The sequence below is a fragment of the Varroa jacobsoni genome, unplaced genomic scaffold, assembly GCF_002532875.2.
Source record: "Varroa jacobsoni isolate VJ856 unplaced genomic scaffold, vjacob_1.0 scaffold_989, whole genome shotgun sequence".
Classification (NCBI taxonomy): domain Eukaryota; kingdom Metazoa; phylum Arthropoda; class Arachnida; order Mesostigmata; family Varroidae; genus Varroa; species Varroa jacobsoni.
In genome coordinates, this window is record NW_019213891.1 from 64,099 (window position 1) to 80,691 (window position 16,593).

A 16,593-nucleotide genomic window follows, 5' to 3' on the forward strand; every position below is an offset into this window, starting at 1 on the left:
TATCAATTTCGATTGTTTGTGCTTGTGATTTGATAAGAACGCAAATCCTGTTGTTGTTGGGCCGAGCGAAATGCTTTTAGATTGATCCCTATTATAGACTTAGATGTTCCAATGTTGAAATTCGCTAGTCCTACACAGATCGAAGAAAACAGGGGCTTAAGATGGAGCAAGATAAACTTACGTTACGTTACAGGTACGTTAAATTCCGTCGAATCTCTTGCCGATCTTCAATTTTCTGCTTATGCCCAATGCAACGATCCTTCTTCTAAACGTACACAAAAGTGATTCTCGAGCACCGAAAGCCTCAACGAAGTCTAAACTCATCGTCTTCATCTTGATTTTGCATTTTCGCTTCGTATTTTTGCTTTAGGAATATTCGACGCTTTCCTTTCAGTCAGATTTACATAATACATGTAAATGACGTTTTGTTTAGAGAAAAAAAACGTCTATTCTTCAACCCGTCGCTCTGCCAAATATTAAGCTTCATTGAGCTTGCAATTATAATAGGGCTCGTCTAACGCGCACGGTTGCTCGTTGTGAGTGGCTTGGGTCGGTATACCTTTCTTCTCGTAAATAAAGTCACGTTAGAGTAGGATCCAAATAAATCGCATAAGAAAATAGCTAATGTGAGTAAAGTGGCCGGGTAGATTCGGGTATAAATCGAACGCCAATGCTCGAACTTCAAACTCAGGTTATTCAGCTTCACAGCAGTAACGCATCATAAGGAGAAAAAAAAACGGTATTCACTGAATAATACTCGTAATGTTTGCAAAACTGAATGATGCTTATTTGAGTATCTTCAGTTCACTGACGAAGGATATTCTCATTTAAGTAAAGGGTAGAAAGTTTTTCATTCGATACTTTTTATTTAAAAATGCCAACAAAATTCGACCTTCTTACAGACTTACTATATAGCGCCCCGTACGTCAGATTTCTTATTGAATCGTATTTGGATTCATGAATTGAACATAATCACTAAGCACTAAGCCTGAATAGGCCAAGCCTAGGTGATGCGTCTGAACATCAACATTTTTGACCCCAGAAAAACGATAAAAACCCAAATTTTCTTCTCCAGACTTTAGCAGCTCGTAACTTACAGCCGCCAATATAGGCAGAAATATGAGAAATATGGGCCTGTAGGGTATACCTCGTCTGCTTATTTAAAGCCACATACCATTTAAGGTCTCCGTTTTTTTCCTACCAAAAACATCCCATTGATGATTTTTCAATTAATATAATTCTATTAGTATTATTCCACGTAGGTTATATATATGAGTTTCTCAAGCTTACATTTGGTTTAAGCCCGCTATATTCTACGTAGGTTTTTTCGTCTCCAATAAAGTTTTTACTGCTTTCAACACTATTCAATAAGACGTGCCCTTCCATTTCGAAATTTTCAATAAAATTAGAAAAACCGTTTTCTTTTTTTAGCGGATTCTCAGCCTTCTATCAGTGCAATAGCGAACAGGTTTTCCTGGCTACGCTTGGCACCCTATTTCGATGTGTCTGTGTCATTTTATTGGTTTTTGTATTGGCTTGCCTCTTTCTGAAATTTTGTCCTGATTGAAGGCTTATTTTTCCAATCGAAAAAAGAAGGGGAAAACGCCTTTTTTTAGTCTGCGAACTTGCTATCAGACCTAAGACAAACAAATTGACTTCCGAAAAGTTTTCCGTAAGTTATGTAGAACTGGATCAAAGAAATATTTCAAGAGAGACAAGTGTATTTGTTGATCGGTGCAGTGCAGTGCAATGCGGAACCCAGATCAGCGAAGTTAATATATTGTAAAAACGTTTTCGATGTTCGTCGAAAGTAATTAATCAAAGGTGTTTTTATTTAATGAGCACATTTGCCCTAATTATTTTAATTAATTTTTCTTAATAAACTTTTTTAATAAGCTCATTGCAATTGTTTTATCAATTATTATTATCCTAAAAACGACATCCAAAACCAAAAATAGTAGTCGAGGCACTTCGTTAGTACCCCTTGTGCGCATCCTTGACATTGAATAGCTCATAATAAATAATACGTTCTATAACTTCCAACCACCCAGGTCACGTTATTTCTCAATAGTGTCACAACAGTCACCAGCCAAATATCTATGCTACTGTTATTGAGAAGATCTTGTTATTGACGGCAGATCAATTTATATACACTAGGGACTATCCCAAAAATAAACAATTATGAATTCATGTTCTAGAAGACTGAATAATTTCACTCGATGCGTTTCCCTCAATGTACAGTATAAATAATCGTATACTAATCGAAGGGAGGGAACGCCCATACTATCGCTGATGGATGTATCGCGGCCAGTAGCGACGTACGCCTTAGCGACGCTTATGTGTGGCGTCAGGCGCCATTTCTACTAACCACATCACAACCGCCTGCTCGTATCCTTTTGCGAGGTCTTTTTTGTTAGATATTTAGAAACTTAATGTCTTGGATAGCTAGAGCGAAACACCCAATTCGTTAAATGATTCTACTGCGGATTTTTATTTCAAACGGGATGGTTTCGTTTCCGGGCTTTTGCAGGCGTGGTCTAAAATTAGGAAAACATCAACGTAGAAGTTCGAGGACAGTAGCAATCTGATTCGTAAGTAGATCTGTTGTTTGTTACCGTATGGAATCATCATCGTTTCTAACCGGAAACCTTAGACGGCCTTGCGAAATGTGAGGTATAATGCGTAGCCTTTTAGAGTAAGTAACGAGTGCGTGCACGGTTAATGGTCGTTCAAGCATCATTTTATTCCTATCATCTTGTTCCATCGCCGATCGTGTTTGAACGGCGAGCTTTTTTGTTCTATACGAGACTAAAAAGACAAATCTCTAGCACGATCATGCTAGAAACCATAGAATCAATCAACTAATACAACGTAGACGATAAGGGTCTGCAGAATTCAGGCAACGGCGATACGGGATGTAAAATACAAGAAATCTGTTCCGCTCTAGAGAACTGGCACGTGGCATGTTGAGCAAATTTACAGAACCGTGTAGTTTCAGAAAAGCGTAGATGAAATATCTATCTATTAGCCGATGGTCGAGACTTCGTTACCGTTTAAACTGCGGTTTGCTCTCATAGCGTGGGCTTTGTTACAGAACTGAAACTATTGGTCTCCTTTCGAGAGAAATTGCAATCGGTACCACGATTAACGAGCGCGACCTTAGAAAATATTAGATAGATATCCGTTCGGTTGAAGTTGAAAGTTTGCTATCGTTCAGATTTCTTGATTAGTTGCTATTTCCTTCATAGTTAGGCAATCGTCAGCATGTCGCTGATAGAGCCGAGTACGACCTCGCGTCGGTTTCGTTAGCACTATAGACTTAGTTAAAGTACTAGATAATGAATCGCGAAGATTAAGAAAAATAAAATACGCTGCTATAAGAAGATGTAACAGGGTTAATTAAAAAAAAAAAGTGCCTGACCCCTGACTCCTAGAGTAATGGGAAAATGAGGCATGACAACGTTTTCTTTTTCTATTTTTTGTCTTAGCAGCGTAGCCAATTTTCGTCTATCACGAAATGGCGTAGGTGAAGATCGCGGATTGTAAATCGCAGCCATGTCTTGATTCGCGATCAAGTGTCGCGCTGTCAACGATTTACCCTATAAATCGTACTAAATATTGTTAGAAAATGTTCGAGACGGTTTATCACGTTTGGCTCTAGTATTCTACAGAACGATATACATCATCTATGCGAAAGGTGCATTTCTTATTTTTGCGTTTTGTCATAGGTCATCATACACAGCAACGCTTTATGAAGCGATGTGGTACGCGGGGGGCCGTAATCGTCGTATAGAGCCAGTAACTGGAATGAATGACAACTATCTTGTACAAAGCCACACAGCAGTCTGTAATAAGCTTAATTCAATCTTGCTCCCATTGTGCTTCAAAGTAAATTGAATACTATCAAGTTTTACGTTCGGAACCTCCGTCAGACGCCGCACTTTGGACGGCTGGCTTCCCAGCACGACTATTGCGCCTACAAGTATAGCCCTTCACGTGCTCTCAAGATTCGTAGGCAAACATGTTACTACAAAACAATTACGACCATTTCCTTTATCAGTGATAATTTTGATGAAAATTATCATCAGTCAAAAAAATCATTAATGACATTCACTGCTGCTAAGTCTAGACAGACAACGATGAATGGATTTGTGTCATTGTACAATTTAGGGCCAGCACTAAGTGATTGAAATGTTCGACGGCGGGGTCAAGCCAAAAATGGGTTCTCGACTCAAGCCGTAGACATCAACTTCATTCGATGATACCTTCCAATGACAGCAGTGTCAGCGAGAGCATTATACGATATTTAGTAAAATCAGTGCTAAAGGGCGGAGAACATATCGACAGGTTGAGACTGCACAGGAATCTAAATCGTTCCCATCATCATCGATCGGGGGTGAAAGACCCCACCCAGTCTTTACCTGGCATGTACCACGGCAAACTCCGCTTTCCTTAATAATGCCTCAACATCAATCGAATGATCTCTGAATCGAAACTTCTCGGACAGTGTTCTATTGTTTGATAAAGGCAGAAGCTTATCTCCGATAATGTCAAGTTTGGTCTGCAAGGTTGTTACTCAAATTGTGCTTTTGACCGTTATTATCGAACGTATACTTACTGCTTCACTCGGCGTTATTACCTAGAGAGACTCACTTTTAAAGTGTCTTAAGTGATAATAAAGAAAGTTTCTTGAAGTGAAATCTTCGAAACCCGATAACGGTTGCTATGAAAATTTATTAGGAACTTGTCACATGTTTTCTATAGTTGAATTAAAATACTAGCATACTAAGGGGTTCCTAGTTCCTAATTTTCTTGCTACTTCCGTCAAGCTACTGCAGTAGTAAGTTCGGCAGTCGCAATTGAGCGTATGCTCAAGGATATGCATACCTTTTTCTGCAAAGACTTGTTTTGCAGACAACAAATCCTAATAGGAACAACCTCATTCAAACCAACCTATAGAGTGATTTACTTATTGGTCAAAAACGTTTGGAAGGATGGAAAGGAGCCTTAACACGAGATCGCAGTCAATCTTTGGGCGTCTACAGGTGCTGTGGTGGACCTATATTTTGCGGTTTTGTATAAAGTGAGAAAAACGTATGACTCTATATAATGCATAGTTATTAACTTTTGGAAAACGAAATACCCTACGAAGGGGACGAGGTTTCTGCTCCTGCGAGAGGCGAAATGTAATCGTTAATGATAGCGATATTTCTGCGTCATTTTTATCATTTGTCCTCAGGCAAAATACCCCGCGTCTCAAAGGTCGCTAGTGTTTCAATGATTTGTTTATCCATCTGCTTTTGGTGCATCGTAAGATTTCTCGTGTAGTTTTTTCTCATGTAGTTTTTGGCAATGAGAACAGGAACGGAACGATCGTTACTGCAAACCGGAAAAAAGGAGACGACGCCATGAATCAACTAAATGCCCGCCAAAAGAGAACTGAGCCCTAAGCCAGTAATATTTGTCGATGCATTTATCGATGTTAGCGCACCAAAGAACTGATGGAGGAACCGTTTCTTTATCTGAGATGCCATGCCTTTACGTGTAAAATTTGACCTTATCACGAAGCATGTCATGATTCAGGGCATCTCGATTGATCAGTGCGAGCTTTAATTCTGATCACCGCTAGACCTTTTGCTATTTTGCCAATTTATAAACTCAGTTTAACTAGGAAGACGTAGCCATGCTCGATACGATATTTAGACTTCTACGTAGATCAAAGAAAGTACATACGCTATGCATATTTTCTAACGAGATCAGCTTCTACGTCTTTGAAATAGACCTACTATTATTATTGATTTGCTTATTGGTAGCCTCGTAATCGTCCAGACATTATCTTCGTATTTTTTACTTTACATAGACAGATCGATGTTTTTTTATCATCGTGACATATGAACACCATTTATCAATTTTCGAATGATGTACGCATCGCTAAGAAGGTCAACGGAGCTTTTCAACTTCTTTAGTTACACTCTCCTGAACGCTTTACTCATCGTGCACCAAAATATTTTTCCACCTTTATATATATATGTACTATATATCTATTATGTCACTATGATATGATGATATAGTAGTAAAAATGTGTTTTTTTTTTTGCTTTTAAATTAGCTTTGCTGTCTCGTATACGTGTTACGTAGTCGACCGTGCCTGCCATCACATCATTGTAAAAAGAGCGTCTTTTGAACAATACGAATTTCATACCGTTTCGCTTCTTAACTTCGGCTCGGAATTTGTGTCGGTTAGAAGCCCTTCTTGTTTTCATTGTTAGCGCAGGAGCATGAAGCACGCAACATTCTAGGACCTTGAAAAAAATTAGACGCGTATGAAAAGCTAGCAATGATGACACAGTGAGTCAAAGTTTACGGCCTCCATTATTCCACAGTATAGATCCAATGGGAAATTTCTCTCGTTCCGTCTCTCTCAGCGAACTGAGCACACTGATATACATAGTACTACTGTGAATCGTGACCATGCGGCACGAGTGCATAGAACTACAGGTGAAAGTAGGTGCACGATAGATAGGCCGGTCAATCGTACCGGTTTCCTGAGCTTTCACTGTAGCTGAAAAAACTTAGGTACGAATTTAAGTTAGTAAATCGTTGCTATTTATTTAAATTGCAGTCCGTCAAGTAAATTTCTCTCTGCTTCTAACAACATAATAAAACTTCTTTTTCCTGTACAGTTCATTGCGGATTTACTAAAATCAGTATACCGACCGATAGGAATTGTCCATGAGCTACGACGGCAAAACATTAAACAAGCAGCTAGATAGTGAAGCGCCTTTCTACCGATACCCGTTATGCACCGTGTAGTAAAGAGGCCTTCTTTTTCTCTATACTTTGCCACATTACAATTGAATTGAATCATCATAAAGCTATTAATGGTTGCATTCACGTTTCTAGATATTTTCCTTTTCCAAAATCAATTCGTTTCCACCATCGCCAACCCGCGATCCTAGTTCCTATAGGCTGCTGCTCTTTTGCCTAGAGCAAGAGAGCTTACTGGGTTTTTCGAGGCTTTCAGCGTCATGCGATAAATCAGTCGATGCGGCGAAGTACGTAAGTGTCGGTTTCAAAGCTTGCGCGAATTCGTGATTTCGTGGGTTTTACTAAATCAGATGTTATGTGAGGGGTGGCATAGAAGTAATTAGTCGGGAGCTGGACTAGAGCGGTTCGCATTAACTAGAACACATTGTGCCTAGTTTAATTAATATGTACACTGTCCACGTTCGAACACTACTACCAGGGCGAAGATGTATTTGTTTTAATTTATGGCTATGAGACATGTTAGTATAGGATGATAGCGTTTTACAAGAGTAACAGTAGTAGTAATGTGAGTGAGGTTTGTTAGATATTTTCGTCACTGATGCGAGCGCGTACGCGTGTGTGCTTCTTGTTTCGTAGGTGCGCCAAGCAAAAGAACTGTTCAGGGGGAGGTAGACCCACGGCGCTAGGTAAAGTCCATAATGCGCACCCATTCAGCTTTTCAAATATGCCATTTCCTGGTAGAAGTAAATTGCAAAGGTGCTTAAGCCAAACAAGACGTCTTATGCGATTCCTTTCAAATCCTGGTTGACGCAGGCTTCGGTTTATGCACCTGACATATTCGGTTTATTAATGAAGTACACCGGCTTTGTGCATACATAGCCCCAGAAGAGTGGGTACTAATAAAGCTGACCACACAGTTTGATTTGTTCCATTGACAACACAAATGATTTTTTTTTTCGCCTGAACAGATTCAAAGATCCCAGAATTGCTACATTTAATAGACACGCGCATGCTGAATAAAATTGGAAATTATTAATCTGGCCTAATAGAACTATAGAATTAGATAAATCATAAATTAGGAATCAGTGTTTCTGCTAGTTAATGAGCATTCAATGTTAATTTATGACTTTTCAATTTAGAAGTAGAGAAGACGCCAATGACACTATCTATTCAACGGGGTATGGCTTACCAGATAGTCTTTGACTGGAGTAATACTCAGGCTTTCTCCATCTCGTTGCGCGGTTCTAGCCTCTACGACGGCTATCCGTTGCCGCTCACCTGCCGCTCTGGCCTGCGCCTGCTTCTCTACCTCCACAGCAGGCCGAGGGGTTAGCGTCGGTTTCGGTTTCAGACCTCGAAAGAAAGGACGCACAGTTACTAAATGACACCCTTCGCTGTAACTATTGACACTGGAAGAACCCCTCTTTCAAGGCCAATTAGTAATGGCTTACAACCACACAAAAGCAATGGTAGCACTGATGTTGACAAGGAAAATTGGTTCGTTGACTATAATCAATGCAGCCTTTCCGCACACCGGTTGATAGTCGTGCAGTCTCAAGTTCCAAACAGAAAACTTATACATTCATTTTATTATGACTTCGTTGACATATCAGGATGACGAACACAATTTTACTGAATCCCAAGAAACAGCACGCATACAAAAAAAAATTTTGAATGCAATATCTCATCCGTTAACCTCACTGAAGATTTAGAATTCTATCACAAAATCGGAGAACGAGTCTATCATAAATAAATGAGTGCTCTGGTGCGTATTGCACAGACAACGCTCCTAGTAAGTAATAGATTACAAGCAAAAATACTGTTTCAAGGCTAAATATCAGGCAAAACGCAGGGAGCGAAGCAGGGCGAACAACAGGAAGGAAACGACGAATTATCTCTAAGCTACGATCGGTTCACGTCTACGTGGGGGCTAACTGCTACATCGATAATGACGTCGATTACGGGAGTGGGGCTAACTAGCATTTCAAGTTAGGTACCTGCCATTACAAGAGTAAAGTATACATTATAGTTAGCCAATATTGGCTTTACCCGACCCAGAAGGCAGGTCAGCGTGCAGATGGCCTAGTTTGCAAATCGAAGTACGTAACTCCTTTGGATCGCTCGGTCCAGCGAGTCACGTTCGACCAGTCAAACGATATCGAACCGGGGTATCGGTTTCTAGCATTGACAACAGTGACCCTAGATAGGGTGCAGCTAAAGGAACAGGGTAGGCTTTGTCTGATGTCAGGATGGGGCCAACAGCAATTTCGGAACACCATGCCGCTTACGAAAGACCCTGTTCCACTGGACAGATAATAGGACTCTACCGTGTGCGATCCATGTTTGTTTCTAATGTTCTGCGTTATTTTACAAAGGTAATAATATTGTATGATGCAGGATCCAATGATGACCACCTAACTGACAAATATTTCCTAGAGAAACGTGTACGTAGGTAGCTCTACTCAGTATGCCGATATAAATAAGAACTATTGACCTTATTCACTTTAGCTCTATCGGCTCAAGTTTTTATTTTGCCTTTTCATTCGATGCAAAGTGATCTGTCTAACTATCTCTGATCCATGGAAGCACTTTACTGATCGTCGACCAGCGTTCGACAGGGAGATTGTTGCCTGGGAACCACACTTAAGTTTGCGGCCACTAAGGATTGGTCACAGGGTGTACATACCAGAATTGAACACACGCCCACGAAATCAGAATATGGTTGCAATATGTTGCTACAACAGCATTATGAATCTTTCTGAACCTATTGCAGTTCAGTGGTGGTGACAGGTGGCTATTTCGAATAGGCTTTTAAATGCTACACGAACTGCGAGATACACAACAATATAATTTGAACGAATGTCATACATCATAAAAACAAAACATACATCATAAAGCTTAGGCATGAAATCGAAAGGTGCTTAGGCGGACCAATGCTTCTTTATTTGAGATCTTTCTCCTTTTTGCCATAGAACTTCCCTTGCCCCCTGCATACAATATGACGTAACCAGACGTCGAGTTTACGTACCGAGGGCAACCATACGCGCATGTGCAGCGGCCCGAGCCTGTGCTTTTACGATTTCGTGTCGCTTCAATGCCTCGTCATCGCTTTCCTCCTCCGAAGAGTCGCAATCAACTGTTCCTTCCTGGCTGTGACCGTGTCCCATATGTTTTAGATTTGCTGGGGGCGCAACTGTAGTAGTTACAGATCGCACGAAAGCTCCAGACGCCATCAAAATACATGCGAACAGTAGAGGACGCATCTAAAATCCAATACGTGAATCGAGCAGTTTATTAGTCATATCATCAAAATAACGTTTACGATTTTTTAGCAGCCGCTGCAGTTTCAGCTAGAATTTGCTTCTCTAGAGAACGCAAGATGTCTGAATTATTGTATCGTAAAAAGTGCACTCAAAGTACGTCTTACTTTGTTGATGCTAGCTTAAAATAGCATAAATCAAGGAAACAGGGTAAAAAAAACTATCTATCTCATGTTATACTTGCTTATCTTGTGATTTATCTCTCTATAGCAAACAGTGTATACAGGTTCCAGTCTCTTGGCACGTGTCCCGGTACTTCATATAATCACCAGCTGCTAGTCACACTATTATTTAAATAACTCCATATTTTTTAATGTTTCCATCGTATCTAGGGTTTCGCTACTGAAATTGTGCAGGACAGTGTGGTGAGTCTACCCCCTTTGTCGATCAACACCCTCTAATCCTGTGCCGAAACTAGACATTCTGGTGTCTCTGCGTGATCAGCACACGCCTGCTAGGAAGAGAAACGTATCTGCTGGGTGTAACCCAGCGCTACTTGGGTTCATGCCGATTGTTCTGGCGGTCAGCTGTAGCACGCCGAATCCTCCTACTTTACGTATTCGTTGCGAGTAAAATGCATTTGATTGGAAAGTCCTATGTATGTTTTCTTCCATTAGAGAAGAAAAACAATGCTTCATTTAAATTCTACTAATAAATTTATTTGACATCTATCTAATTTTTGATGGCCTTTTATCCTTTTCTCACGTTACCTATCAAGAGCTGTCACATTAAGAGTTCGGGGGTGGTACTGGAAAGTTTGTTTAGCCTAATTATGAAACATCTTTATCGCCAACAATCGTGTTATAAGTTTCACTCGTTAACGAACAGAGAAGGCAATAATTTGTAGAGGCGATATTTAAAGAATACGGTGGGTGCAAAGCGAATCCCTTTCAAACCCTTGCAGGGGAACTTCAATTATCTTTGCTACGTGTGCCGGTAGTCATTTTTTCTTTATGAGAACAGCAACTCTAAGCTGTCTACTTCGTTTACTTGATAATAATATCGTCGTAATAATAAGTCGTATCAAGTTTTTCATCGTCCATTCGTTTTTCTCAAATGTGTTCTAATGTATAAGACCCTTCGAATTTCGCCAGGCTTTCCCGGAAAGATGGCTGGCTCAGCCCTAGGTTTAGGTGTATTTACCCATATCTCCGCTTCATATCGGCGTAGAGACAGCAGTTTTTGTTACCAGCAACAGTTCCTAACAGGTATCTGCTATTTCGGTTACCTGTGACTCGGTATCGGAAGTCGTTGTCAATTTACGTAACACCAAAGCTCCTAATTCACTTCTAAACCCTATAGATTCAAAAAATCGGCGATAGTCGACCACACACATCCCATATTCTAGCCATTTAATGAGTTATTCGCTATGCAAGGTCTTTATCGATTTCTAATAAGCGCTTGAAGTAACTCTTTAGGCCAGTGATGCTATCTTTAGACATAGCAAAGCTGCTTCCAGTTGTTCTGTTAGCTATGTAATCTCTGCTGTACCCGATGAAACTATTCTGGGCTGTTATATTCCGACAGAGGGCAACGTGAGTCAGAAACATGTGTAAGAATTAGTCTGAACTAGAGATAAAATTCCCTTCAGCAGACTGTAAAAGGTAAGGCGAACGATAAGAATCAAGGAAAACCGGCAATACCCTTTGCCTAATGATACAAATGCATAGATATTTTTTTACAGTACATCGTTCAGCACTAGCCCAGTTCATCACTAAGAGAAGACAGCGCCATCGCGTCTGCTTTGATTCGAGTAAAGTTCTTTAGTTCTTGTCGATGCCAGCCTTTGATAATCCGCACAATATCGTACACATGAGTAAGGCTGATGAGAAGCCGTTTATTAAGATGCCAAGACAAGTCTCATTAGGATAGATGGTAAATAGGTAGGCGGAATAGGTGCGCGTCTTATAGGGGTTTCGAAACGGCACCTAACATAGGGTGTCCTAAAAATGTATACACAGTGTCACGGAACGTCGTTACTTGCATCTAGCTAATATTTAAACTGTAAGTTAATCTGTAATAAAATGCATAATTTTTTCTTTTATCACATATGTTTGCAGCTGTTATGGCTGTGATAGAAATCAAATTCATAAAGTTTTACCGAATTCGTGATAAAGCAGACATGCCGCACTGTATCGCAAACTTTTTTTTTTTGGTAAATTTACATGGTGTAATAACACGTAACACACAGAGTTGCGTTCGTCCAGTGGGGCAATAATAATAAACTCTGCCGAAAACTGTGTATCGTGCTTACAGTTGTTTAGAAAACTGATTTCTTCCGTCCATCGTCCGTGTCATACTCTACTCATACATTAAAATGCGATAAACTTCTAATGTATCTCACTTACAAATTGTTGGGATATTTTGTTATATATTCTCAGTATTCTTTTTTAGCTCATGAAGCTCATTGGTATTCTTCCGCAGCCTTGTAACTCTGTAAACGTGTACCGTCCGTTTCAAAACGATCCTTTACCTGATTCATTATAAGGCACATAGGTGGATCTGTCTAAAGATTCCTGCAATGTTGCCTTTGTATTTTTTTTTTTGTACATTTTCATACTACAAATTATTTTTTTGAATGCATTTTTTCGCAGTTAATAACGCTTGGAAAAAGGGTCAACCAGAAAACTTTTAACCAACTAAGCGTTGTATACATTCCTTTAAGAGACCCTTCTGAATTCAACTTATAAGTGTACCAGGAAACTTCTAGTAGAATCATCACGGAACGAGTGTACACCCTCAGCTATATATAGAAGGAATATCTTCTGCCGTAGCTCAGCAGCTTAAAGCAAACTCTATTTATTTCGTGTTATTCAAAATCTGTAATGATTACGTACACTGGCGATGAAGTTCGTGGCTTAGTTTTCATGGCAACATTTGAACTGTCTTCACTTTCGCCTGCAGTCTTTTAACTACTAATTATCCGAGCCTTTAATTTTTTTTGATACTTCTCAATACTTTTTGGCATAATAATAATAATAATAACAACTATAAGAGACATATTTCTAGTTTTCTGCTTGAAATTATCAGTCGTAGACAATTGACTAGGTGGGTTAATTGTACGTAATCTATCCACTGCGCGCCGATGATACATCAGCAGTTTTTTTTTTCGGCTCTGAACCCGCCACGAAATAACCCTCTTTGACTTGTACTTTTATCAGGGCTGCCCGATGCAACTGGGCGTAATTGGCGTGGAAAACGTCGTATCTACCTATACGTCTACCCACCAAGCCATCGGGTGACTTGACCTATTTTGGTCTATTGGCAGGTTGTTCGCGAGGCATCGCCATTTTTAATGGCTACACATGTAGCGAAGATTCTATTGAAATATACGAGGCTGGCAACATCTTATTTGTAGCAAAGCCTTCATGCTAAATTGGAGCGTCTTGCCTAAACAAAATACGAATTTCGTCTCCAAAGCATATATAAAGTGGTTATTTTTTTGAAATTTGTTGTGTGACATTTTGTAACGTATTATATATTGAAGCAATGTACTACTAATCGTCGGGATACCACATCTCTGTACTGCTCTTTTTCGGCCGCCCATTGCGTTCTGTGTCACTTTGTCGCTGGAGAAGTACAAATTGTGTATCAAGTCAAAAACAACTGAGCAGAACCTTTTAGTGTGTTTCTGTAACAATCAAATAACAATGAGCTGCGGGCTGTATTCACGGAAGTTTGGTCAAATCGCCCCAAGAGCTCCCCCCTACGTTTGTTTCTAATTGTGCATGCACCAGCAAAACGTTAACGATCGAACAATAAGCCTTGTAGGAGATCAGTTGAAACGTAGTTGCCAGGCCTTAGAATGTCGAACAGAAGAGAACGCATGTTATTGTTCGGACGGCAGAAAAATAGGTCCATATGATAGATAGTCCTCGGTACTGTGGATGCAATAGGAGTAATTTACGATTTTTTTTCCATTATAAAAGACTACCATGAAAAACAACCCCCCACGCAGAAGATTAAGATATTTTGTTCTATTCTTAAGCTACTTATTACTGCTCTATCTGTAAATAGCAGGTCACATTGGCACTTATCCGCATTTTTAGATAGCTCACCTATCTGGCTTATAAACGATCCATCTTTTACTAGTTTTGGCTACTACGGATTCGCGCTCGAACCCTGCTGACAAACAGCAATGTTATCTCATTGCTATATGGGAGTTAATTCTGATAGGACTAATCAATGAAGAAATTCTAACACGCCGTGAAACCGTCAATAAAACTACGGCTAAACTTAGGTCGACAGATGGAAACTGGCAAACGCTCTAAATAAAAATGGTAGATCAACGTGATCCTGTTGCATGTCACTACTAGGCCCAATATAGTTTTGACGATCTCGCGAAACTTCGAACAAATTATAGATGTTAGATCAATCTCTTTTAAAGGCGAAAAGAATTTTAAATGAGCTAACCAAAAGGAACCGCTTTCTTATTGATTTAGTACGTCGGGTACGCCTACCCCCCAGTACGACTTCACAACTGGTTTCAATGTTGATCTTTTTCTATTTCTGCTTGCAGATGCTTAAAACTCGTAACTCTCTTTTTTTTTTTTTTTACAAAATGTTGAAATTTTCCTTAAAAAAGGAAATAGTTACCTAGTGTTTAAAGCTCACTTATTTCCCTATTGATGCGATACCTAAGACAGCGGACTCTTATAGAAAGAAGTCATAGGAAATAGAATTGAGCCGCTTCAAGCGAAATGTTCCTTGATAAATCTCAAGCATTATCGTTATAGCTTAATTTTTAGACGTTCACATTGGGAACGCACGTCAAAATGGGACCCGTATTGTTCACCGGGTTTGGGTGGAAAACCGTGAACTGCACGATGTTGCACGGGTGCATTCGATTACTGATAAACACATGCATACGATTCATGGGCATAATTAGGTTCGGCAAGATAATCCGTGTCATTTTGCTTTAGCTTATACAACTTCGAATCTATTATTTCATATTTTATTGCTGCCCTATTGCAGATGCCAACATATTCGATAATTTAGTTCGTGTCTATATTGTTTGGTCACCAACGGAAGTCGTTTACATAGTCGTTGATGGTCACGGAAACTAAAAACACGGTTCCTTTTGCGTCACGGATAATTCTCCACTGCAAACTCTAGAGATTGCGTTTCCTTGTTTGATAATGAAGAAGTTTTATCCTTCCCAATAATAGTAACAATAAGAATCTATATCTAGAATCTGGTCAGAGCGGCATGAGGAAAAAAACTGCTCGACATTGCATCCCAATACCAGCTAATAGTTGTCCAATAGAACGACCGATGCTTAGGACGATCGTCATATAGATCGAGGTAGAAGGATGGCAAGTATTAGCATAGGCTTGCTTCGAATGACACGGCAGCAGATGTCGAAGTTGGAGGCTACATTTCAGGTATAGCCGTTTCGTGAAGAGAGAGCTAAGGAGTTCGGGACACAGATGGAGCACAGAAGAGTCGATAACTGAGGTCACTTTAAAAGGCTGCTCTATTTAGAAATCTGCTTCTGGACTCTGTGTTCGGGAGAGCATGCTTCCCTGTAGAAGGCCCAACGAACGCGAACCAACTTACCTTAATAGGAGCGGTTATGCTCACTTCTTCCTCCTCTTTGAGTTCTAAGGATATAAGGTTTTTTTGTACGGCGACGAACCAAGATAGTCGGAAACAAACCAGACGAAATGGTAGCTCAGATCACCTAATAATTTTCATTGTCATGAAAGGTTGACAACATCCCGTCTTGGCTACGAGCATATCCTATACGAGTCTTTGGATGCGGATAGCTTGCGCGTAAAACGTCTGAACCTGACTAAGGTAGATAGTATTTGTTTTTACTTGGTAGTGAGTGATCCTGCAGTATTGTTTAATCCCTTATACCACACAAAGTCCCGCAAGTAGACTAGGTGAGTATATGCCACTGCTTATGCCTATTTAATCACGGGATTAAATGTTTTTAGATCGGATCAGATGTGACTTGGCATTGATGACACAAACGGACACAATGTTCGTGCTAATCCATTTTTATCTAAAAATCAAACGCCACGTACGTTTTGGTCTTCACACAGGTAAGTCCTAAATGTTCTTGCGCTTATCACTACACAATTGTTCTTAACACATTTCGTTAGTGGACAAAATAATAAGAAGAAAATCTGCCATGTGTTACATTATTGTCTCTATTACGTTTAATGTTATTCAAAGCAAACCGTTACTTCACTGCTAAATCCTTATCAGACGTATTCCATGTGCTGTTCAGTCAGTACGTTACTAGAATATGCTCATCGCCGTTTTGGTGACGAAGCGCTGGAGCCAAATGCATATAGTGTTTCACTTTCGAGAAGATCGTGGCTGTTTCACGAAGCTAGCGGATCGTCATCTGAACAGCAATCGTCAGATAGCTAACCAGATAATAGGTAGAAACTATGCGCTTGAAGACCCCTTTAATTCATTGGATGTGTGTATGACTGCTTATGCTGGACTATCGCCGAAATGGTAAGGGTGATGTCACGTTGAAAGCGCGTGAA

At 39.9% G+C, this 16,593-nt stretch overlaps 1 protein-coding gene across 5 annotated transcripts in view; it reads right to left on the reverse strand.

Moving 5' to 3' along the window:
• The window catches only part of LOC111265576 (MAM and LDL-receptor class A domain-containing protein 1), a 110,181-nt gene that overhangs the window by 63,661 nt on the left and 29,927 nt on the right, over positions 1-16,593 (reverse strand). For 3 of the 5 annotated variants that reach the window (XM_086970542.1, XM_022842374.2, XM_022842373.2), the window contains 2 exons: positions 9,796-10,030; positions 7,957-8,120 (listed from right to left, as the gene is read on the reverse strand). In XM_086970542.1, the coding sequence (XP_086826668.1) occupies positions 7,957-8,120; positions 9,796-10,030 (399 nt within the window). Of the gene's footprint in view, positions 1-7,956; positions 8,121-9,795; positions 10,031-15,646; positions 16,445-16,593 lie in introns of those variants that run through there. The other 2 variants (XM_022842375.2, XM_022842371.2) reach the window with 2 other exon arrangements.